The sequence below is a fragment of the Drosophila novamexicana genome, unplaced genomic scaffold (genome assembly GCF_003285875.2).
Source record: "Drosophila novamexicana strain 15010-1031.04,08,12 unplaced genomic scaffold, DnovRS2.1 tig00004554-arrow-pilon, whole genome shotgun sequence".
In the NCBI taxonomy this organism is placed as follows: domain Eukaryota; kingdom Metazoa; phylum Arthropoda; class Insecta; order Diptera; family Drosophilidae; genus Drosophila; species Drosophila novamexicana.
In genome coordinates, this window is record NW_020825051.1 from 3,195,861 (window position 1) to 3,215,949 (window position 20,089).

General features: G+C 37.1%; 2 protein-coding genes across 10 annotated transcripts in view; one reads left to right on the forward strand and one right to left on the reverse strand.

Annotated features, from left to right (window-relative positions):
- LOC115769554 (protein furry) overlaps positions 1-20,089 on the reverse strand; it is a 52,217-nt gene that overhangs the window by 15,056 nt on the left and 17,072 nt on the right. For all 8 annotated transcript variants that reach the window (XM_030714399.1, XM_030714398.1, XM_030714403.1 and 5 more), the window contains one exon: positions 18,345-18,508. In XM_030714399.1, coding sequence (XP_030570259.1) covers positions 18,345-18,508 — 164 coding nt within the window. The remainder of the gene's footprint in view (positions 1-18,344; positions 18,509-20,089) is intronic.
- Positions 98-14,980, forward strand: LOC115769556 (proteinase-activated receptor 1). 2 transcript variants are annotated; one of them, XM_030714406.1, is made up of 7 exons: positions 98-1,033; positions 6,235-6,377; positions 6,595-6,824; positions 7,171-7,292; positions 9,393-9,511; positions 9,636-9,703; positions 14,808-14,980. In XM_030714406.1, exons 1-7 carry the CDS (start codon positions 332-334, stop codon positions 14,903-14,905), a joined length of 1,482 nt encoding a protein of 493 aa, XP_030570266.1. In that variant the 5' UTR covers positions 98-331; the 3' UTR covers positions 14,906-14,980. The 2 variants fall into 2 exon arrangements, with proteins under 2 accessions (XP_030570266.1, XP_030570267.1); XM_030714407.1 differs by lacking the exons at positions 6,235-6,377; positions 6,595-6,824; positions 7,171-7,292; ... (1 more) ...; positions 9,636-9,703; positions 14,808-14,980 and adding an exon at positions 2,739-3,738 and having other exon boundaries at positions 105-1,033.

The window sequence follows — 20,089 nt, forward strand, 5'->3', positions numbered from 1 at the left end:
CAGATATTTTTTCGTTCCGGAAATTGTGTTCGTATAGTTTGTTAAATTAAGCAACTTTTTACTTTTCATTTATTTTGAGTACAACTGAAAACTGCACCTAATTAGTTTTGATTTTCTTTTTTTTTATATTCAACTCTGTTGTTGCTGTATAACTTTCAGAAAATTAAATACAAGCCCGGATAATATTAGTGGAGAGAGATTTGTGCACTCTGTCAGGAAAGCAACAAAGCGCCAGCAATAAACAGGCCGCAGGCCAAGTGTAGCAAGAGAATTGTCAAGACACTTGCAGTGTCATTGACAACTGTGCGGCAACAACAGGACAAACGCAATTATGGCTAATCCCTATGAACCGACCACAATGACAGCAATGTCAAACACAAGCCAGGACATATCGGCAGCAACGACAACGACAACAACAACAACAACAACAGCGACAACTGCAACAGCGACAACAACCCTCAGTTATACCACAGATAGCAGCAGGAATATCAGCAGCGAATTGGAGTACATGTCCGTTGAGGACGAGGAAATGTTGCACATTGCATTCCTCATCAGCGATTTCGTGAATAGATACTATGTGCCCATCATCTGTTGCACGGGCAGCATCGGCAACATACTCTCCGTCTTTGTCTTCTTTATGACGAAGCTGCGCAAGTTGTCATCGAGCTTCTATTTGGCCGCATTGGCCATCAGCGATACCTGTTTCCTGTGTGGCTTATTCATGCAATGGCTAAATTTCCTCAATGTGAACATCTACAATCAGAACTACTTCTGTCAATTCTTCACATTCATCAGCTATTTGGCCAGCTTCTGTTCTGTGTGGTTTGTGGTTGCCTTCACCGTGGAGCGTTTCATAGCAGTCATGTATCCGCTTAAGCGGCAAATAATGTGCACCGTTCGACGAGCTAAAATCGTCTTACTTGGCCTCACATTGGCCGGCTGTGTGCATTGTGTGCCTTACATATTGATTGCCAAGCCCGTCTACAGTCCCAAGCTGAATGATACCATCTGCGATCTGAACACCTCGTATAAGGTGAGTATGGGTATGAGTATACTATGTTAAATGGCAACACGGCGTATGTGTGATATCTCTGAGCTGCTCTCTGCCAGCATTCACACATCAAACATGGAAACCTTTTCTATTGCATGTTTGTAATTCCGAAACTGGTGTCTTTTTGGTCTGACTTTAAATGGGTTGCCAATAACAACAGGCAGTGAATAGTGGCAGGAATGTTACAAGAGGGCGGCCAACAAAAGGTGGCCACAAAAGCACAGACTATGCCACATCCTATTGTGAATTCTCTGAAATTCATTTTACGCATACATTTTTTTGATAAATGCTTGACATTGTTTTTTGATCCCATTCTCTAGAGAATTTATACGAATTCACACAATTCATAACTCGAAGACGAAAAAAATCAAATAAAAATGTCAAAACACTTTACCTGCTGCTTTTGAATCTTGAAGTGTGCAAATTGATGTTTGACCATTTGATATATTAATAAATTTAATTGTTCAGCAGTCAATCATATACAAATTGGCAAAGAATTCTGGTTGTGTGTGGCTGACATTAAAACAGGTACAGTAGGAAATTTATACCCCTAAGCTAGAGTCTGCATGTGGCATATAGAATCTGTGACTGACATTAAAACAGGTACTGCATAGTTTAGGGGCATACATTTGCTTGCCAGTGGCCATAGATATTTAATCTTAACACACGAGTAGATATTTCCTCTTCAGCCTCACATGAACAACAGACGGTCAACATTCTCTTATCAACCACTTTGCAAACGGGAATTAAACCCAATTTCAGAGCACGCTTGAGTAAATATACGTATTGCATAGCACTTCTCTATCCTTTTGCTGCCAAGGATTTCCGTTCAATTTCTGCTGCTGATAAAATCCTTATCTCTAAGCATGAACTTTAATTTTAAAAAATCGCCTTGGCAGCAGACAACGTCTGGCTGTTAACTTGATGGCCACTCGCTTGAATAGGCAATAAACTAAAGCTGCTACGTTTGGCAGAATGCGGCGCTCTTAAAGTTGCCGTTGGTTCAAGGAATTTGCCTTTGCTGGTGGCCAATTAACAAAAAGAAAAAAATGAGAAAAAAATTATATCAATTGTTAACAAGCTAAGCCCAAAGCTAAATGCCACAAAAAAAAAAAAAAAAAACAAAAAGGAAAGACAATCCCAAGAACCAATAATAACATTGCGTAAACGCCGCCAATTAATCAAACGCGCAGTTTGTTCAGCCAACTGCTGAGTGAGTTAGGCGCAAATTGACAATTTATTAGGGCGAGCCAACAAATTAGAAGCCCAAATTTAACACAAAAAGCAGCAGCATGTCACAGCATACCAAAAGACAAAAACCACAACAAAAAGCTGGCCCGCACGATTGTAGAATGCCCTTCCAGCGGTTAGTTTAGCTTTTGATCATAAAAGTGCACATAACAACCAACTAGGCTCATGAAAATATGTCTATAAAATAATTGTTAGATTTTACTGATTCAGCATACAATCCATATATAAATGTTATTTACCTCCCTTACTGCACAACATTAAATTCAATTAATAAAACGACGACAAGCTCAGCCTTGAAAGACGCATCCTACTATAAAAAATATCAAAAATTTACCACTTGACATCATATTACACCTTGGCAGCAGTATCACTTTACAAGCTTAAGATATGTACATTCCATCAAATCATATTCCCCGCTTACCCTTTCTGTTTATAGGGTATACAGTACCAGTGCGTTGTACAAAGACCGCAAGTAAAACTAAGGCAGACAGTTTCTTTTCTTTTCTACCGCAACACAAAAGGAGAATGCCAAACAATTGCTAAAGAAGCACAGTCGAAACGTGCCCACCCATCCAACATTGGTTATGGGCGTGTCCGATTGGTAGTCACACGGACAAAAAAAAAAGAAGAAAATTCCGCACACACAAAAGGAAAAGGTCCTGACTGAAAATTCGCTTGGGAGGTGTTCGTTAAATCTCGAATTTCTGTTTACATTACGTTTTATGTTGACGCTTTATAACAATATCTGACAAGGGGAGGCCCTGAAATTCAATGCTAATTTCCAGACAGTGCAAGTCAAACAAGCAAAACAAAATGTCCAACCACCAAAAAAAAAACATATTTCCCGAAAAGCGATCGCATCTATTAGCCAAATTGGGCCCGGCGACAACTGAAGCGTTAAGTTTTTAACAAAGCCGCGCCCATCAAGATAATAAAGTACCCATTTGTTTGTTGTTGCTATTGTTGTTGTACACATTCAAGTTCAATATGTACATCTGAGACATTCAAATTCAATCAGTAACGAGAAAATACGAGCGAGAGAAAGAAAATAAAATAAGAACGACGACGAGACAAAAATTTGCTGCCGGCGAACGTGTCGTATGAGCGATGCGCCCATATTTATCAACGGGCGGGGGGGTGCTTCGCCTTGCCACATTGTTGCAACATATTCGAGCCTGGCCTGCGCTGTAGATCGATGGCTGTGCGTGGGGTTTTCGGTATTGACGGCAAACAATATTGAAAATTGGATATATTTGTGGATGGGTGAAGTTAAATTTGGAAAATATGCAAAGCAACAACGTATTTTATTTTCTTCTATTTTCTTGGACTCGGTTGACATTGTGTGCGCTTTGAAAGGAGCTGCTAATGCTAAAGCATTTGATACAGAGAATCTGCAAATTGGCCGGAAAGTTAGCCATGTGCAAAGGCGGCAGGCGTGGGCCAGACGTTCGTTAAAATGAATTAAATGTAATTGGTAATAACTACATTAGAATGTCTAAAAATGCGGCCCCAGCAGATGGCCAATGAAATATGTTTAAGAACACTGAGAAAATTAACTATCGTTAATACAAAATAAAATGGCTGTTGGCGTGGTTAACGGCTCGAACATTCAGTTCTTAGAATCGCGATATGAGCAAATGTTTCGCTCAACTTTCTTTTCCAACTCTTCGATTCTTGTTACTTTTCAAATGCATGAACTCAGTTCTGGTTCTTCTGTTTAGAATAACATTAGAGCAAAATCTTTAACATGTTTAGTCCACAAGCCAAAAAATACGGAAACACCCATCAATCTAATTTGCTGGCTTTATGATTATGTTCACTATACTTGCTACGGGCAACTGACAGCCAAATTTGGACATATTAAGAGCAAAATTGTGTTTCCCGAAATTGTGTATTTATTATATGTGATTAGTGCTTTTAAATCAATCAAGCTTCAGAAATTCACAGCTGACATTCATATGGCTGCTTATCAGCTTAATACGGACTATGAGCAGATTTTGATTAAAATTGCGGCCAGTCAATGTCGGCACGCACTTTGCTGGCAGCTTTTCCAGAGGCAGCAGCTGCTGGTCAATTACATCTTTAATATAATGTATGTGGCAACTTTATATACCCAAGTGAAATTGAGAGGGGATAAAGTGTGTCTTAAGGCTGTGCCGAAGCGTGCCTCTAGCTGCTGCCACAGGCAAGTCTGTCAACGTTGCACTGCACAACTTGACATCTTGACCGGTTTCTGCAGAAGCTCTCAATTCTAAATGCCAAGTTTATAATCAAACATGGCAAATTGGCGCCTTCTAAAGGCTGCTAAGCTAGCACTTCCTGCAACTAGGACCCGTAATCGAATATGCTTAATATGATTGCAACTGCCTTAAACTATGTGCCACAACATACGCTACAGCAACAACAACAACAACAACAACATGCAGTTCATTGAAAATGTATGAGCTATCAAACTTTGATCAACTTGACACGCTGCCCAAAAGTAATCATATAACAAAAATGTTGATAAATAAGAAACGAAAATAAAATTGAATTTGTCCGTAAATGGGCACAAATTGTAAAAGGGGCCAAGAAAATTGCTTTAATTGATTGCATATTAAAGAGAGCAAGGGTTAAGCCAAACTCCCCTGATAATACTCCCTAGGCTTTTCTATGTACAGCTGAATTGCTTTGCGTCGTATCCGTAATTTTACCTTTGTCAATTAAGCCTTTGGCTATATTTTAGTGCAGTTTTAATGGCTTAATCCAACAACAAGTTACAATTGAATCTTATTCCATTCTATTTTCGCATTATATCGAAATGCTAATTAAAAATTCTTATTTATTGCGAATTTCTTTGCACATTTCAGCCGCGAAAAGCTTTCATTTCAGAATTTAATTAGCATCTGAATATTAATATAGAAAATTTCTGTAAGCGGATATTAAATAACAACTTTGCATTTCTCTGGCTGGCATTTAAATTCAAAGCAGCAGCAGCAGGTGTGCAATAAATGAATAAATATATTTAATTATCTTCATTTTTTTTTTGTGCTATATTTATAGTGGTTTTATTAAATTGCATGCGAGCTGCTTTCGCTGGAAATATCAATTTTTTTCCATAGAGTCAAGTCTCACTATTTCCCGTTAAATAATCTCGAATATCAGAAATAGAGCAACAAGAAACGAATGTTATGAATATCCACAGCAACAATTGATATTTTCCAAGAAGAGCACCAACAAAACTACAAAATTAAAAAAAAAAATCGTCGTACCAAAAATAGCTTTTAGATGGGATTAATAGTATCCTACTAGGAATATTTCCAGAGCTGTTGCTATAAATACAACAGATAGATACGCTTAAATAAAGTGGAGCAGACTTCCATGTTCAATTGAATAAAAATTCTTGCACAAACTTTAGTTTTTATTCTTTAAATGTTGTAACTACTGTTAACACTTTTATGCGGGCCTCTGTTCCTTAAATACACTTTTCCAATTCTTTTGAAATTTCTCTCTGGGTGAGTTATCTGTTTATCAAATGCTTAGGGATCAAAAATTCTAGCAAAAACTTTCAAACCCTAAAAAAACGCTTTTCTTAAGTTTTTTTAAGCCAAGCGAAAGCACTGCAGCCATTTTTTGCACGGACCAAACGTTATTAACTCTTCTCAGAAAATTGCAGGCACATTTTTAAACGAATTCCAGTTCAATCGAAAAAAAAAAAAAAACGAAAAGGATCCATTTCCTTTCGTTAGCTGCACTCTCATTCTGTTTTTCGTTTTTTTATATATATGTATATTTTAAATTATATTCTATCAATAATAATTCGATTTGTCTGTGGTTTCGCACAAAGCAAATTACGCATACGCCGCGTTGCCGGAACCAGTTTGTAATTGGATTAAAAAGCAAACAAATTCAAGTGCAGGCAAATTTCTAAATTTGTTTATTATTATTTACAGGAACAACTGGCTCTTTTCAACTACTGGGACTCGATTGTTGTCTATGCGGTTCCCTTTACAACCATCACCGTGCTGAATACCTGCACCGGCTGCACCGTTTGGAAATTTGCAACTGTTCGACGCACACTGACAATGCATAAGATGTGAGTAGATATTGTTAAAATTGAATAGAACATTTCCCAGTGAAAAATTCAGTTGGAGCATGCAGCTTAGTGTAATGTACAATGCTGATTTGATATTGGCATAATTTCTGACTTGGCCAATCTGATTGCAATGCCACAAAATGCAGTCTGCGTTTTATATTTATGAGGGCAATATTCATCTAATCAAGTACGAATGCGCATTGTTGTATTCATGCAGGAAGCCTCAGATAACTAACGTACCAGCAAATGCAACAACTGGCGGTGGGGTTGTAGCTGCCACTTATCGCATTTCAGCATCGCTGAGGCGTCAAAAGTCAACTGGCACACACCCAAGCGGACAGCACAGTGTGTCACGGCAAACCGAACAACAACAGCAACAACAACAACAACAACAACAACGACACGATGCCAGGTCTCAACACCATTGCGAAATAACACAGAAAACGGGTAAGACACCAAAGTTGCAGTTAGTTGTAGCCACTTGACAGGACATAATACTCATTTAAACTAAATGACAGCCAGCCACACACTTGCCACACATTCGCACATCCAGGTTGGCAACTTTCCCTTAAGCCATTAGCTGCCAACTTTGGCAGCTCAACAATTAGCCATATGCAACATATGATAACGTGCAAAGCAGCGTGAAAATGCAAACTACTTAAGAGTTTACTTTCAGCACGCATCGCAAACTTTTTCTGCAGTCAACTTAAATAATTTCAAAGTAATTGCGCACATTCTACATAATATACGCCCTCCTTTCGTTTCTTACACGCCCAACACGTTTGTTGTGCAGGACGTCGCAAGGTGCAAAATTCATCGCAATTGAAGGTGACCAAAATGCTGCTCATTGTCTCCACGGTTTTTGTCTGCCTGAATTTACCGAGCTGCTTGCTACGCATCGAAACTTATTGGGAGGTAAGTTCCTGTTGAAAAACTATTTCGAACTAAACGAAGGACTGTGAGACGTGACTTGTTGCCATGTATAGAAACATAGTTTTCAACTATTAATATGAAATAGTTTGTCCTGACTGGCTGATATATAATCCACGCACAGCCCAAACTGTAAGAGCTAGGCCTAGGTGACCCCTTCACTCTAGAAACCATGGAAATTCCACTCACAACCATGGAAAGTATCCCACCAATAGGTGACTGCGAGAGTATGAAACTGTTTTGTAACTCAACCGCTCGTCTTCCAACTCCTTTCCCAACATCTCTGTAAAATATCATTTCATACGTAAAGTTCCTCATAATAATACAAATAAAATACACTTGAATAAATATAGCTGACCCGTGCAAAGCCGGATAATAATTGGATTTAACTAGCATAAAATCCAATTACCATTGTCATCAAGAAAAACATGACCCGAGTTCCAATTAATACAAAAAACTTTGCAAATTTCGAAACAGAAGCCCAAGCAAAGGCACAACATAAATTGCGCATACGCCGCATGAGCTGCTCGAAAACTGTGTCAATTTGTGGTGAGAATATCAACAACAGAAATCAGCGTTACACGTGTTGCCCTTAATAATTAATTAAAATTTACCAAGAATTAGGCGAACAGCGGGTCAGTTGGTAAAAGCTCAAATAAATATAAATAACACAACCCCAGCACGTTGTCCTACAGTTCATGTAACTGCAGCAGAATAAAGAAAGTTTTATTATTGCGCCAGCAGCAGCAGCAGCAACTAATTAACAATGTCCATATCTGTGCTGCGAACCGCAAGGAGCCCCCACACAAGATTAAAGACAGACACTATTTATAGCGAGGACGAGAATATCTTGACGCAAATACAGTAAATAATATTAACGCATGCCTCGCTGTAAGTTGGCATCTGTAAATATCTGGATAATTAGCGCCGTATTATGTTTCAGTGTGAGAAAAAAAGGAATTGAATGGATTTTAGTTACAGAAACAAAAAAGCATAAGCGACTGAAGGAAATAATATCCTGGTTAGACAGGTTTAGCTCCGCAAGCTAATTAGAAAACACATCTCTGCATTTCCACGCATGATGAAAAATCCGAATGACAAGCTTAAGTTGCCTTTAAAAAAAAATTATTTAAAATATCCTGGCACGCTAAATATGGTCTCGTCGCTTTAGCTACGCAAATGTATATGAATAACATGCCTGGCAGAGCTTTGGCTATGAAAGATTGTGTGGGGGCTGCAGTGCGTGGATGTTTTTGCCATATAATTAAGCTTTAATTAGTTTGTGTACTTTTGACACCGTTGAATCGTAAAAAACGAAACTCAAATATACAAACAAAATAAAATAAATAAAATAAAATCCCGGCTCTCTACGACACTTTACAAGATTTAATTACATAAGTATCCTTTAAATGGGTTACTGCACACACACACACACACACACACACACACACACACACACACACAGATAGATACACACAAGAGCCATGTGCTCTTAGTACATCATGTGCCCAGCGAAAGGATTTGCCGATAATTTTTTTTAAAGTTTTCTTTTTTGGCAGCGCATAAATCACACTAAAATACGCTTGAATAAACTCAGAGATAGTAAAACAAACTTATTTTTTGGTCCGTATTCCCAGTTTCATAAACTTTGCGTGTCAAAGCGTTTGTGGCTTTCGATTTTTTATATGGTTTTGCCGTTTGGTATGCGCATGTCAGAGGTTCAAAAGCTGATAGAATGAATGAATAGCAAATTGTTTGAACATGCGGCTAGCATTGAACATTGATTGCGACATGAAATTAATTGAGCGGAAGGGTTTTTGATGGGCCAACCGATTGGAAATGTCGAATAGGTTCAACAGGTTACCAAAACACGTTTATGGCCAACACATGCTACACGGTTTAATGAGAAAGAAAGAAAATCCTTCTAACCAGAAAAAGTTACTAGGATCTTATGGAAATTGTTCATCAAAATGTCAAGTAGTTACATAAATTGTATAAGCGCAAGCTTAAAGACAACTTAATCTTAAAGATATATAATTCACATGACCAAAAATCAACTAACAAACACATATTTGTTCTACGCAGACTCAAACATCGAAAACGCAGAATACAACGATTGTATTGCAGTACATTTTCAATGCGTTCTTCATAACAAATTTTGGCATCAATTTTGTGCTTTATTGCGTGAGCGGACAAAATTTTCGGTAAGTACTCAAAGCATATGTAATTTCCCTACCATATATCATTCAAAATTATATAATTCATCTTGTTTATTTTATTTTGAAAAGCTCTTTACCGTAATTATCTTTCCTTACATATGCATTACAGCAAAGCGGTGCTCAGCATTTTCCGGCGCGTCTCGTCGGCCCAACGGGAAGGCATCACTCAAGTGACAGGTAAGTGAACGGGGCAAGTACTTAAGCAATTGCCCAAGCGTCTCGACTGGGTATATACAGGGAAATGAACATTTTATAACGAAAATAAGAAAATAATTAACTTGAAATGGCGAAAGATCTGCAGGGGGCAGACACAACAACATAAATTAGAAAACAAATTTTAAAATACAAACATTGCTTGAGTGACATACAGGTTGCTCGCAGTTATTTGTATATATGCATGTGTGTATATTTTATCGCCATATCCTGTTCAAATTACTTTAAAACTAAGGAATTGCCTTAAACAATTTACGAATTAGTAGAATATGAGTAGAAAAGGTGCAATAAGCAATATGAGTAATAGCAGTAGTGGTATAAAAATTAGTAAAAGAACAAGAAGTAGCAGTAGAATTAGAAGTAGCAGTAGAAGTAGAAGTAGAAGTAGAAGTAGAAGTAGAAGTAGAAGTAGAAGTAGAAGTAGAAGTAGAAGTAGAAGTAGAAGTAGAAGTAGAAGTAGAAGTAGAAGTAGAAGTAGAAGTAGAAGTAGAAGTAGAAGTAGAAGTAGAAGTAGAAGTAGAAGTAGAAGTAGAAGTAGAAGTAGAAGTAGAAGTAGAAGTAGAAGTAGAAGTAGAAGAAGTAGAAGTAGAAGTAGAAGTAGAAGTAGAAGTAGAAGTAGAAGTAGAAGTAGAAGAAGTAGTTACAACAAATCTTTTTTTCTTTCAATTTCATTCTCTCCTTCCCTCTGATCTCTATCAAGCAAAAGACTATGAAAGTAGAGTATAGTTAGCTACAGCCGTAACAAATTTTAAATTTTACAGACCTTTGCTCTTGTAACAAGATGGTAAATTATTAAGACAATTATCCAACAAAATATTAAACATCTTATGTCAAAAGTACTGCACATTGCCAAAGGCTTTATACTCCGCATAATGTTGTTGCACAGAAAACATTTTCAAGTTTTGTGCGCACTCAATCAGGCGAAAGACAAACAAAAAACTGACGAGCCCTTTAAATTATTTAAAACAACAAATACCAAGCTATCGCTGGAGATATTTGCGCTCATTTTAAAGATTTAAATTGAGAGGCCACCGCAAACGGGCAATTTACTTTTTACGATATTCCCAAGCTGCATAATTGATGAATGCCCAAATTTGTGGCGCTCCAATTATAGTTGCAAGTCCTTAAAATACAGGCTAAGCTATAAATATTATTCGATTAAAAATGAATATTTTAATTTGGCAATAAATCTGCGCTGTCGAAGCTATAAAAAAGGCGAATGTGAAGCATTTGACAGCTTATAAATGCAACTGCGCAACAAAATTGTTAAATCTAAATCAAATTAAATCAAATGATAAAAGCTGACGATGGCAACAGCAGCAGCCACAACAACAACATCAACAACAACAGCCATAACAACAAGTCATGCTGCCAAGGTTAAAAGGATCAAAACATTCAAAAGGTTTTGTGTGTTGCATACAAATATTGACAGCCCATCCCCATGCCAGAGGTGTGACAAGGCAACAGACAAGTGTTGGGGGCGGGGTCTCGGGACTGTTGGTTATATCAAATAAAATTAACGTTGCCATTGACACAGCCAACACAATTATTAAAAAATTGTGCTGCTTCTCCAGTTTGTTTTTTCGCAATCGTAAGGATTGCTTTCACATACACATGAATCTGTCTCGCGGCTCGCAGCCTCGTAAGCTGCAGTGAGCTGGTGCCCAAGTTAAGGATTTCTGTCCAGCTACTGCAATAAAGCTTACAGTACGTACGGACGCTTTTAGTTCGTTAGTCCGTCAACAACTGTTTAAACAGTAGCCAACGGTTCGCCTTATATACTCCAGGATTTAAGCAAGACAGATATTTACTGTAGCTGCCCAATGGCAAATTATAGCACAAATATTGAATTAGAACCTTCAAGTACTTTAATTCTATACAAATTCTAAACAGATTTCTCTTTCTTTTTTTTTTTTTTTTTGAATAAATCGCGTTGGGTAAAAGTAATGGAAGCAAATGAAATCAGATTAGTTGGTATTTGATTAAAAGTGCGTCGCGTGCTCAATAGGTTTAACAGGTGCCTTTGAAATACATTGTATCTTTATTCAAAGTAAGTTTTAAGGAGATAATTTACAACAAATGGAATGTCTAGATAGTGCAAGCTTTAGAAAGCTAATGGCTTTTATAAATTAAATTATAAAATAAAATTAACAGCTTTTATGTGAATAATGAATAATTAAATATTATTAATAGAAAAAGGTAATACTGCTCCAGGCTGTGCTAAATCTTCGCTACAATGCGATATGTTTAATTTAATTTCATTGATAATAGTACATAGCTCGTGTCAAAACACAGCAGGAAGCCGAAGATAAAGCATAATTGTTTGCACTATCTGAACCGAGCTTAAAGAATAAAATCAATGCGGAAGCTAAATGCACAAAACAAGGTTGTATTCTTGTTTAACTACACTCAATATCGTAAATGTACAAACAAGAAAACCATTCTTACGCAAGTGTTACATATGTATATGTACTAAAGGCCAAGCCTCTAATTAACCCACTCACCTACTGTCAGGCTACAGAATCATATATCTTAATTGAATAACTCATTAACTGCTTTTGGGCTTAGGAGTGCAAGGGACATTGCAATAGGCTACAGTTTTGCTAAATGGCTGCAACAAAAGCGCACAGACAACGCACTAATTGCATAATTTCCCTTTGAACTTAATAACGTAACTCGGCAGTTATAATTTCGATTCAGTTTGCGTACAGCTCAAATTTCACAAGCATCCCCCAAATTTTCCGAAGCGTTTTAATTTTCTCGGCACAAAAGGGCGCGCGCGTGGTAAACAATTTAATGCTCGGCAAATTTCAGCCGGGCAGCAGCAGTTAATCACGACTTTGATTGGCTAAAGCAATCGCCATAGTTTCAGCGAATACACACACACACACGCATGCACAGGCAGGCAAACATCACACACACTCTTTGTTAAATGCGTATTGCTCATACGCCCTGTGTTACGTGCGCTGCATACAATGTACGCGCTCACGGGCACTCAAACAGCGCCCGCTCATTACGGTTTTTTGTCTATTGGCCCCCATTGAATATTGCCATCTCCCGGAGAGCACTCAACGTACGCGCATCCTGGCGGCAATATGCTGCCTGGCACGTCAATCACTGCAACACCCTCCAGGCTTTCCGGCTGCTTAGCTATTAAAGCTGACAAACAAAAATAGCATAAATATATATATGCTCTATATATACATATAGCTGTGCTTATAAATTAAGCTTAGACCAATTGTGGGCGTGGCACTTATGCCGCACATTTCCATTAGCACACAGATATGAATGCCCTCTGACTTTTGAGTGTTTGACTTTTATGTGATGTCCAGGCCAGACCACAAGATGGTCTTTGTTATTTGGCCGTATAATTTAGTTAATAATTCACCCGGGACCACACAATGAGCCACACACAATGGAAGCGCCATCATTAATCTTGTACACAAATATATAAATAGAAAGTTTGCCAAAAGGTTTGAAGGCCAAGTGTCCATTTGATTAATGATAATCAAGTTCGCAATTGCAAAAACCTCGACTGAAACTGACTTTAAAATCGCAGACAATTTATAATTAACTTTATAATAAATTCATTTAAAACAGGCAGCAGCTGGCGAAGCTTTAAGAACCCCTTTCTCTTAACTTATCATTCAACATTCTTTGCTGGTGACAATTTCCATTTTTAGTACGGCTTTTGTTTTTGACATCAGAAGCACGCGCCTAAAAGTCTTTGCATAAGAAATTCATATTGCAGGCTAAACAATATGAACATTTATATACATATATATATTTAAACAATAAAACGCCCAGCTCAATATTTCGCAGTTGTTTACCAACTCAGTGAGTATGTGCGTGTGTGGAGGTGTGTGTGTGTCTGTTGGCTAGCGTGTGCATGATTGATTGGCAGAGATTGTCTAGAAATACAATATGCCCAAATAAAAATAATGACAGGCGACAGTCTTTAAAATATTACGCTCAATGACAGGCAATCAAATATTTTCAAATTAGCTTAAAAATGTTATAATTTATTAAAAATTATGATGCCAAAAATATTTTCACAAAAAGAAAAAATGCATTTGCAAATTGCTTAGCTCAAAGAAAAATGCCTTCAGCAATAAAGTATTTATTGAAAATTAATTTAGAATTAATCGTTATTTAATCTTCAAATATTTGTGTAAATTTGTATGTTTATAAAGCAATTTTTAGGTTATATGACAAAGTTTAGCCCACGCCCAAATGTATGCTACATTTGAAAGCAGCTTAACTGCATTAAATATAAGCTCGCTCCGAAATTGACGAAAATTAGAGGCTCGACCTCTGCGCTGTGCTGATAGGGTCACAAATCCCCTGTAAGGGTCACACGAGCAAAAGCAAACGCAAAAAAAAAATGGTCAAATTTTGACCCGCTTTGCAGCTAATGCAAATACAAATCTTAATTGAAATCGCAACTGTCGACCACGCAAATAACGAGCGGAAAATAAATAAAAAAAAGTAAAGGTCAAAAGCTGAACCGAAAGAGCAAGTACGCATAAACTAGAGCAGCATGAAATATGCAAGGCATGAAATATTTGGTCTACAGATAATTGAATAAAAACTAAATTCATTAAAAACGTAAAAGCCAGGTAAATAGAATTTACATGGAAAGTTTTCATGCGAAAATAAACTCTGGCTGGGTTTAACTTAAGTCTTGCATAGCTAAAAGTACATAACATTTAGCTGGGATTGAACAGAGCTCAATTTATTTTGATTGAAACATTTGTGAATGAAACCAACATAGTTAAAAAGTGATGATACCCCACAACTACGTACAAATAGCACCCTTTCAATCACAACCACAACCACAACCACATCCACACAGACACACATACACTTGGCTCATATTACGTCGATACGTCAATAATGTTTTACCCAACGCTTGAGTGGCAATAACGTCGCCTCCACTTAATGAGTTTTCGCCTCAAAGCACAATCATTTATAAACTCCTCTATACTTGGCACTCTTTCCCAACTGTTTTGCCGCACTTCTTCACACGCATTTCAATACTTGCTCTTGTTCTTGTTTCTTTCTTAAGTATCGGAGTATTGCCGCAACACGGGCACCTCGACTAGGCGCCGCATGATGACGCAGCATTGCTGGAATGAAATGCACGAGTTGCATCCACTGAGGTAAAGGAAGCTGGCGCAAAATAAGAACAAAAATGGCGTACACTAAGGAATTCCACTTTTTTTAATTATACATATTGCAAAAACAAAAATAAAGATGGTAAACGCGAATTCAATATCGTATTTCAGTAAGTTAAAAGAATTGTTTGTGATGTTCAAGTCGAAGTAGGGCTAAAAAAAATGTTTAAAAGGCGAAGTTAGCAAAACAGAAGCTGAGAAGACAGCTAAAAAAAAATGAAACAAAAGCCAAAAAAAAACTTTAATTATAACAGAGAAAAACCCAAGCAAAAAGTAAACAATTAATTTGTTAATGTCTTAATCAACACACTAAACCGAATTTTCTGCCACACTTGCAAAGAATTTGTCAGCTTGAATAGAGACAAAATACGCGTATTTTTAAAATTGTTGCGTGTAAATCAATTTGAATTATGCTTAAATAATGCTTTATGCTTGATCGCGCTAATTCAGTTGAATTATCATAAATTGAAAATGAATTGCATTAGTCGACCGCATGTACTTGTTAAATGTTAAACACAAACGGAAATTATTGTAAATCCGTACTATGTAATAAATGTAATAATAAATATTCATTATGTTCACTGAATGCTCTCTGATTGATTTTGTAAAACTTTCGCTTTTTCGTTGAATTGAATGCCAAACTTTAAACGATTTTGGACGCAACCAGCAAATATCTAATCGAATTATCTAATCATAATCGAGCACTTCACATATGTATATATAAATGCGTTTGGCGAAACCCTCTACAAACTTCAATACGCATTAATTAATTTTTGTTTATTTATTTAATAAGTTAAATTAACCAAACGGTTTATGCGATGCTACACTCGTCTTAGCTGGTCGACAGGGCTTAGCTACCTGGACAAATTGCTCAATGGTACTCAATGGCCCGGGAGTCATAACAATAACAAAAATTAAGCTGCTTAGTACACAGCACAAAAAGGTCAGTAAAGAGCTTGTGCAATGCAGGAGCTGGCTTATAAGCCACAGAGCTACAAATTGGCCAACTTAAACGTCAACGTAAAGGTAAAAAAAAACAAGCGAAATATTACTACATATACATATTTAAATTTCCGGCACAACATGCGGAAAATTGGAGGCGGAAGCCAAGTTTACAAATTGCCGTTAATTACCCTGGCGAATTAACGTTTATTTCCTTAAATCTGTTCTGTCCTATGTGCATATAAATTAAATTCCATTTTATTTATGTTTTTTATATTAACTTATTATTCTTATACCCTGTGCACTTTGAAAATTCATAGAAGTAGATATATTCGTATTAATGAAACGTATGCAACAAGAATAAGAAGGATATGCAATGCACATATAATCTAGATCAGGAGATCTGAGTCGATCTGCAGATATACAACTATGGCTCAAGAGACTTACTTAAAATCTTGAATATATAGCTTGACGAATATCAGACGTTGAACTTCAGAGCATTATCCTTATTTTTAAATTTTAAATAGTGCAGAACTGAGGCCAGACGAAGCACAGAAGCAGACCCTCGAGTGCAGCTTGTGGCGAGTTTGTATTCAGGCTCGGCTACAGGGTATCTCCTAGTTGGCTCTCGAGTGGCGCACTCTTGTGTGCCCTATTTTTTTTGTAAATTTCGTTCGCTGCGAGTGTTGACCAACAATTTCACCAGAATGTTAACATTAATGGCCCAGCGAGCATTATGCATAACAAATTGCCGTAAAATCATGCAGCGCCAGAAATTCCCCCGCGCTTACACAGAAAATTAAATTCAATTCAATCAAATCGTCACAGACACACAATACACGCACATAAAGAGGCGCAGTCAGATACAAAACACACACGCACACGGACACACACAAATAAAAAAGCAAGTGAAGCAGATAATTTTATGTGCGCTCGGAATTCACTTGAAAGCTGCTATAATGAAATAAGATTCTGTAGTAGCTCCCAACATAAGAAGACCAAAAATTACTAAAAATGTAAACGAAATGTGTTACATCAATTGAATATAAAAAAAATTATAAGCTACGACTACATATGCTACAGAAAACTACTGATAAAATGAAAATATGTTTTGCAAATCCTTTGCAAACTCTGGAAACAGAGCACATAAATGAAATAAATGATAAGTTGTGAGATATATTCAAGTGAAAATCAATACAAAGACAATTTCACAAGTGTGCGACTTGGCGATGCCCTGTGTTAACTAAAAGTTAGGTATATGCTTTATAGAACGGACGAATAATAATTTTTTCTTTAAAAGTAATCCCATTGGCAACACCTGCTTCCACATTATAGATACAACAAGTAAGAGGTTCTAGTCGGGAGCTCCCGACTAGGCAATACCCTGAACCCTCTTCTTCCAACATCAAATGCATATATATATTCTATTTTAGAAGCTATATTTCAAGTTTGGTGACTCTAGCTCTTATTATTTACCAAAATTGCCCAAAAAACAAAATATCGATATCGATTTAATCGATTTCTTGGAAACGGAGTAAGTTATCGATTATCGGAAACAAACTCGATCTGCGCAGGCACTAGGAACACCTACATCTAAAATTTCTCTAGCTCTTATAGGTTCAGAGATCCTTGCGTTCATACATACGGACGGATGGACAGACAAACGGACATGGCTAGATCGACTCGGCTATTGATGCTGATCAAGAATATATATACTTTATGGGGTCGGAGAAGCTTCCTTCTGCCTGTTACATACATTTGGATTTTGCACAAATACAATATACCCTTATAACCATTTTTAATGGGTTCAGGTTATAAAAACAAGATTAACTTTAAGCAAGAGTTAAATAGTTCCCTTTAAATTCTCCCCATCAACCAATATATTTATTTGGCTGGCAGCATTCTTAAACATATATCTTAAAATTAACCCCATTTGTATATATTATATGGACCCTCACCTCAACTTTACTCCATCCTTAAATTACATAATTATTAGGTTGATAGATCTAATACCTGGAAGTCCCAGTTTGAAAGAGATTGATTGCTTCGATACATTCTTAGAAAACCCACCATACCAATTACATGTTAACTACAGAGTATGAAGTAATTTGGTAATTACAGAGTATAGCGTAGTCGTTACTGCAATGTTCTTTGAGGTTTTACTTTTAGATGCACAGACATAAAAGTTATAAATGCGTTTGCAACGCACAACGGAAAATTCTTATGCATGAGCAAAACTTTAAACTAAATAAACAAAAAATTTAAGAATTATAAGGAATTACACAAGTTTTCGTCCCATCGCGTGCATTTTATATATATATATGAATAAAGTTTCTTTTGAGTTCAAGCGCTTGCCGCTTTTAAACACACTTTTCTTTTAAGAGGTTACAAATACAGACAAGTCTGAAAAGCGTTTAAATGTACGCCCATTAAAGTTTATTAAACTTGTCTTGGATGTCGGGTTAGTTATGGTGGATAGCTCATACCTTTTTCGTTGTCGCTGTGGAGGGTGCCTACGACGCTGCCAAAGAAACGCTTGTCCAGTATTTGCAGCAGCTGCAGGGCGGTTGCATGCACCTCCACCCGGGGGCAGCCAGTCATCAGCAGCGTCACGGTTATAACGGATGTATAATGGTCGCACGGATACTCCCTGAAAGAGCGGGGAAAAAGCAAAAAGAAGCAAAGAAAAACACGCCGAGTTAATGGATTTTAGGCACTTAGCTACTTTGCTTAAGATATTTTGCACACGCTTAAGTAAAAAGTTCACAGAGTTGCGGTTATGCGGTTAAGGATTTGTTGTTTCATCTAAGCTCACAAAGTGCTCATAAGTGGATTAAAGAGCCCATCGTAATGCCAGTCAAATTAACATTCAGCCAATTAAAGTTCAATCACATGGCCCAGACTTGCACATACGGTTTTCACGCACACTGACACGAACCAAACACCTGTCAGCTAGCAAAGACCCATTACCAGAGTCCTGCCAAAGTCGGATCTTATGCAAATTTCCTGGAAATCGATTATCAATTTGCATACCAAATGCAAACGCAGCAAAGTATGCTACAGATTTTGCCTTTCAGTTCTTTCACGAGTTAATTCTCGCTAAAATTGGCCACAGTCATGCCTGGCTAATAAAAGTCTACACAACAAATATTTAAACAAATTTAAATACATTTTTAAATTAATTAAGACAATAAGCCAAGCAGCTGGTATGAGCTTTGATAATAAAATAACTAAATATTTCATAATTGAAATGAACAAATTTTTATCAAAAGCAGACAATTAAATAGCTAAGGCCCAAATAGAAATCGTTTCAGTTTTTGGGCGTAGGTATAGTCAATTATTTCCGAAAACGATCTAATTTCACTTGTATGCCTAATTTTAGTTACATATTCAAGATAAAAATGGTATTTCTTATCGAAATTTATACAGTTTTGTTGGCTCTAACACATGCTACAACATTTTCGCAACGCTTTTAGCCATGCATTAGATACATTTGCAAACAGATTGGCACTTTCATGTGGCTAGTCATTAGCTCTGCCATGTGTGTGTGTTTGTGTGTGTGTGTGTGTGTGTACGCGTGTGTGGGCAGCGCTGCACTTTATAATTTGTTTTGGCACACGTTAATAAAAAATGCACGTACTGAGTGTCAATTTGTTGGTATCTTGCAGCTAATTGGAACTGATTTCGCTGTTATGCAAAGCGAGCGAACAAATTTCAATGTGGCTAGCGTATATTTTGGTAAGGATTTCCTGCAAAAAAAAACTAATCCCGTCTGCCAAATGCCACACTGGCCACAGACGCCAGCAATTAAGCAATCAATCAAAATTCGGTTTCGGGCTTTTGTGGGTTGTGTGGCTGTGTGTGTGTGTGCGTGTGTGCGTGTGTATCTGTGTGTTGGGATGGACAAACAGTATGTGCAATAGTCTGATAAAAAAAACCGCAGACAATATGTTGTTTAGAACTTGTTTAGAACTGACTTAGTGTTTAGAAACAGTTAGGACTCAAAAAGAAGCTTAACTAAACTAAAATGTAGCATTTAATGCTGCAAATTGTAGCGAAGCACGAAAACGAATTTATTTGTAGATGACAGCAGCACGCAAAAGCTGCATCAAATATAACGAATGGCGAAATGTATATCATAAAGATGTGCAAAAAACTGGAGCATGCAGCATGCATGCATGCCACAAATAAGGGCAAAAAGCACACACAAAGTGGCCCGCACAAATGGTCA

Excerpts from the sequence above, each read along its gene's own strand:
- LOC115769556 (XM_030714406.1), top strand. The coding sequence starts at position 332 with ATGGCTAATCCCTATGAACCGACCACAATGACAGCAATGTCAAACACA. Across the intron at positions 7,293-9,392 it reads GCATCGAAACTTATTGGGAG|ACTCAAACATCGAAAACGCA; the intron begins GTAAGTTCCTGT and ends TGTTCTACGCAG. Across the intron at positions 9,512-9,635 it reads GTGAGCGGACAAAATTTTCG|CAAAGCGGTGCTCAGCATTT; the intron begins GTAAGTACTCAA and ends TATGCATTACAG.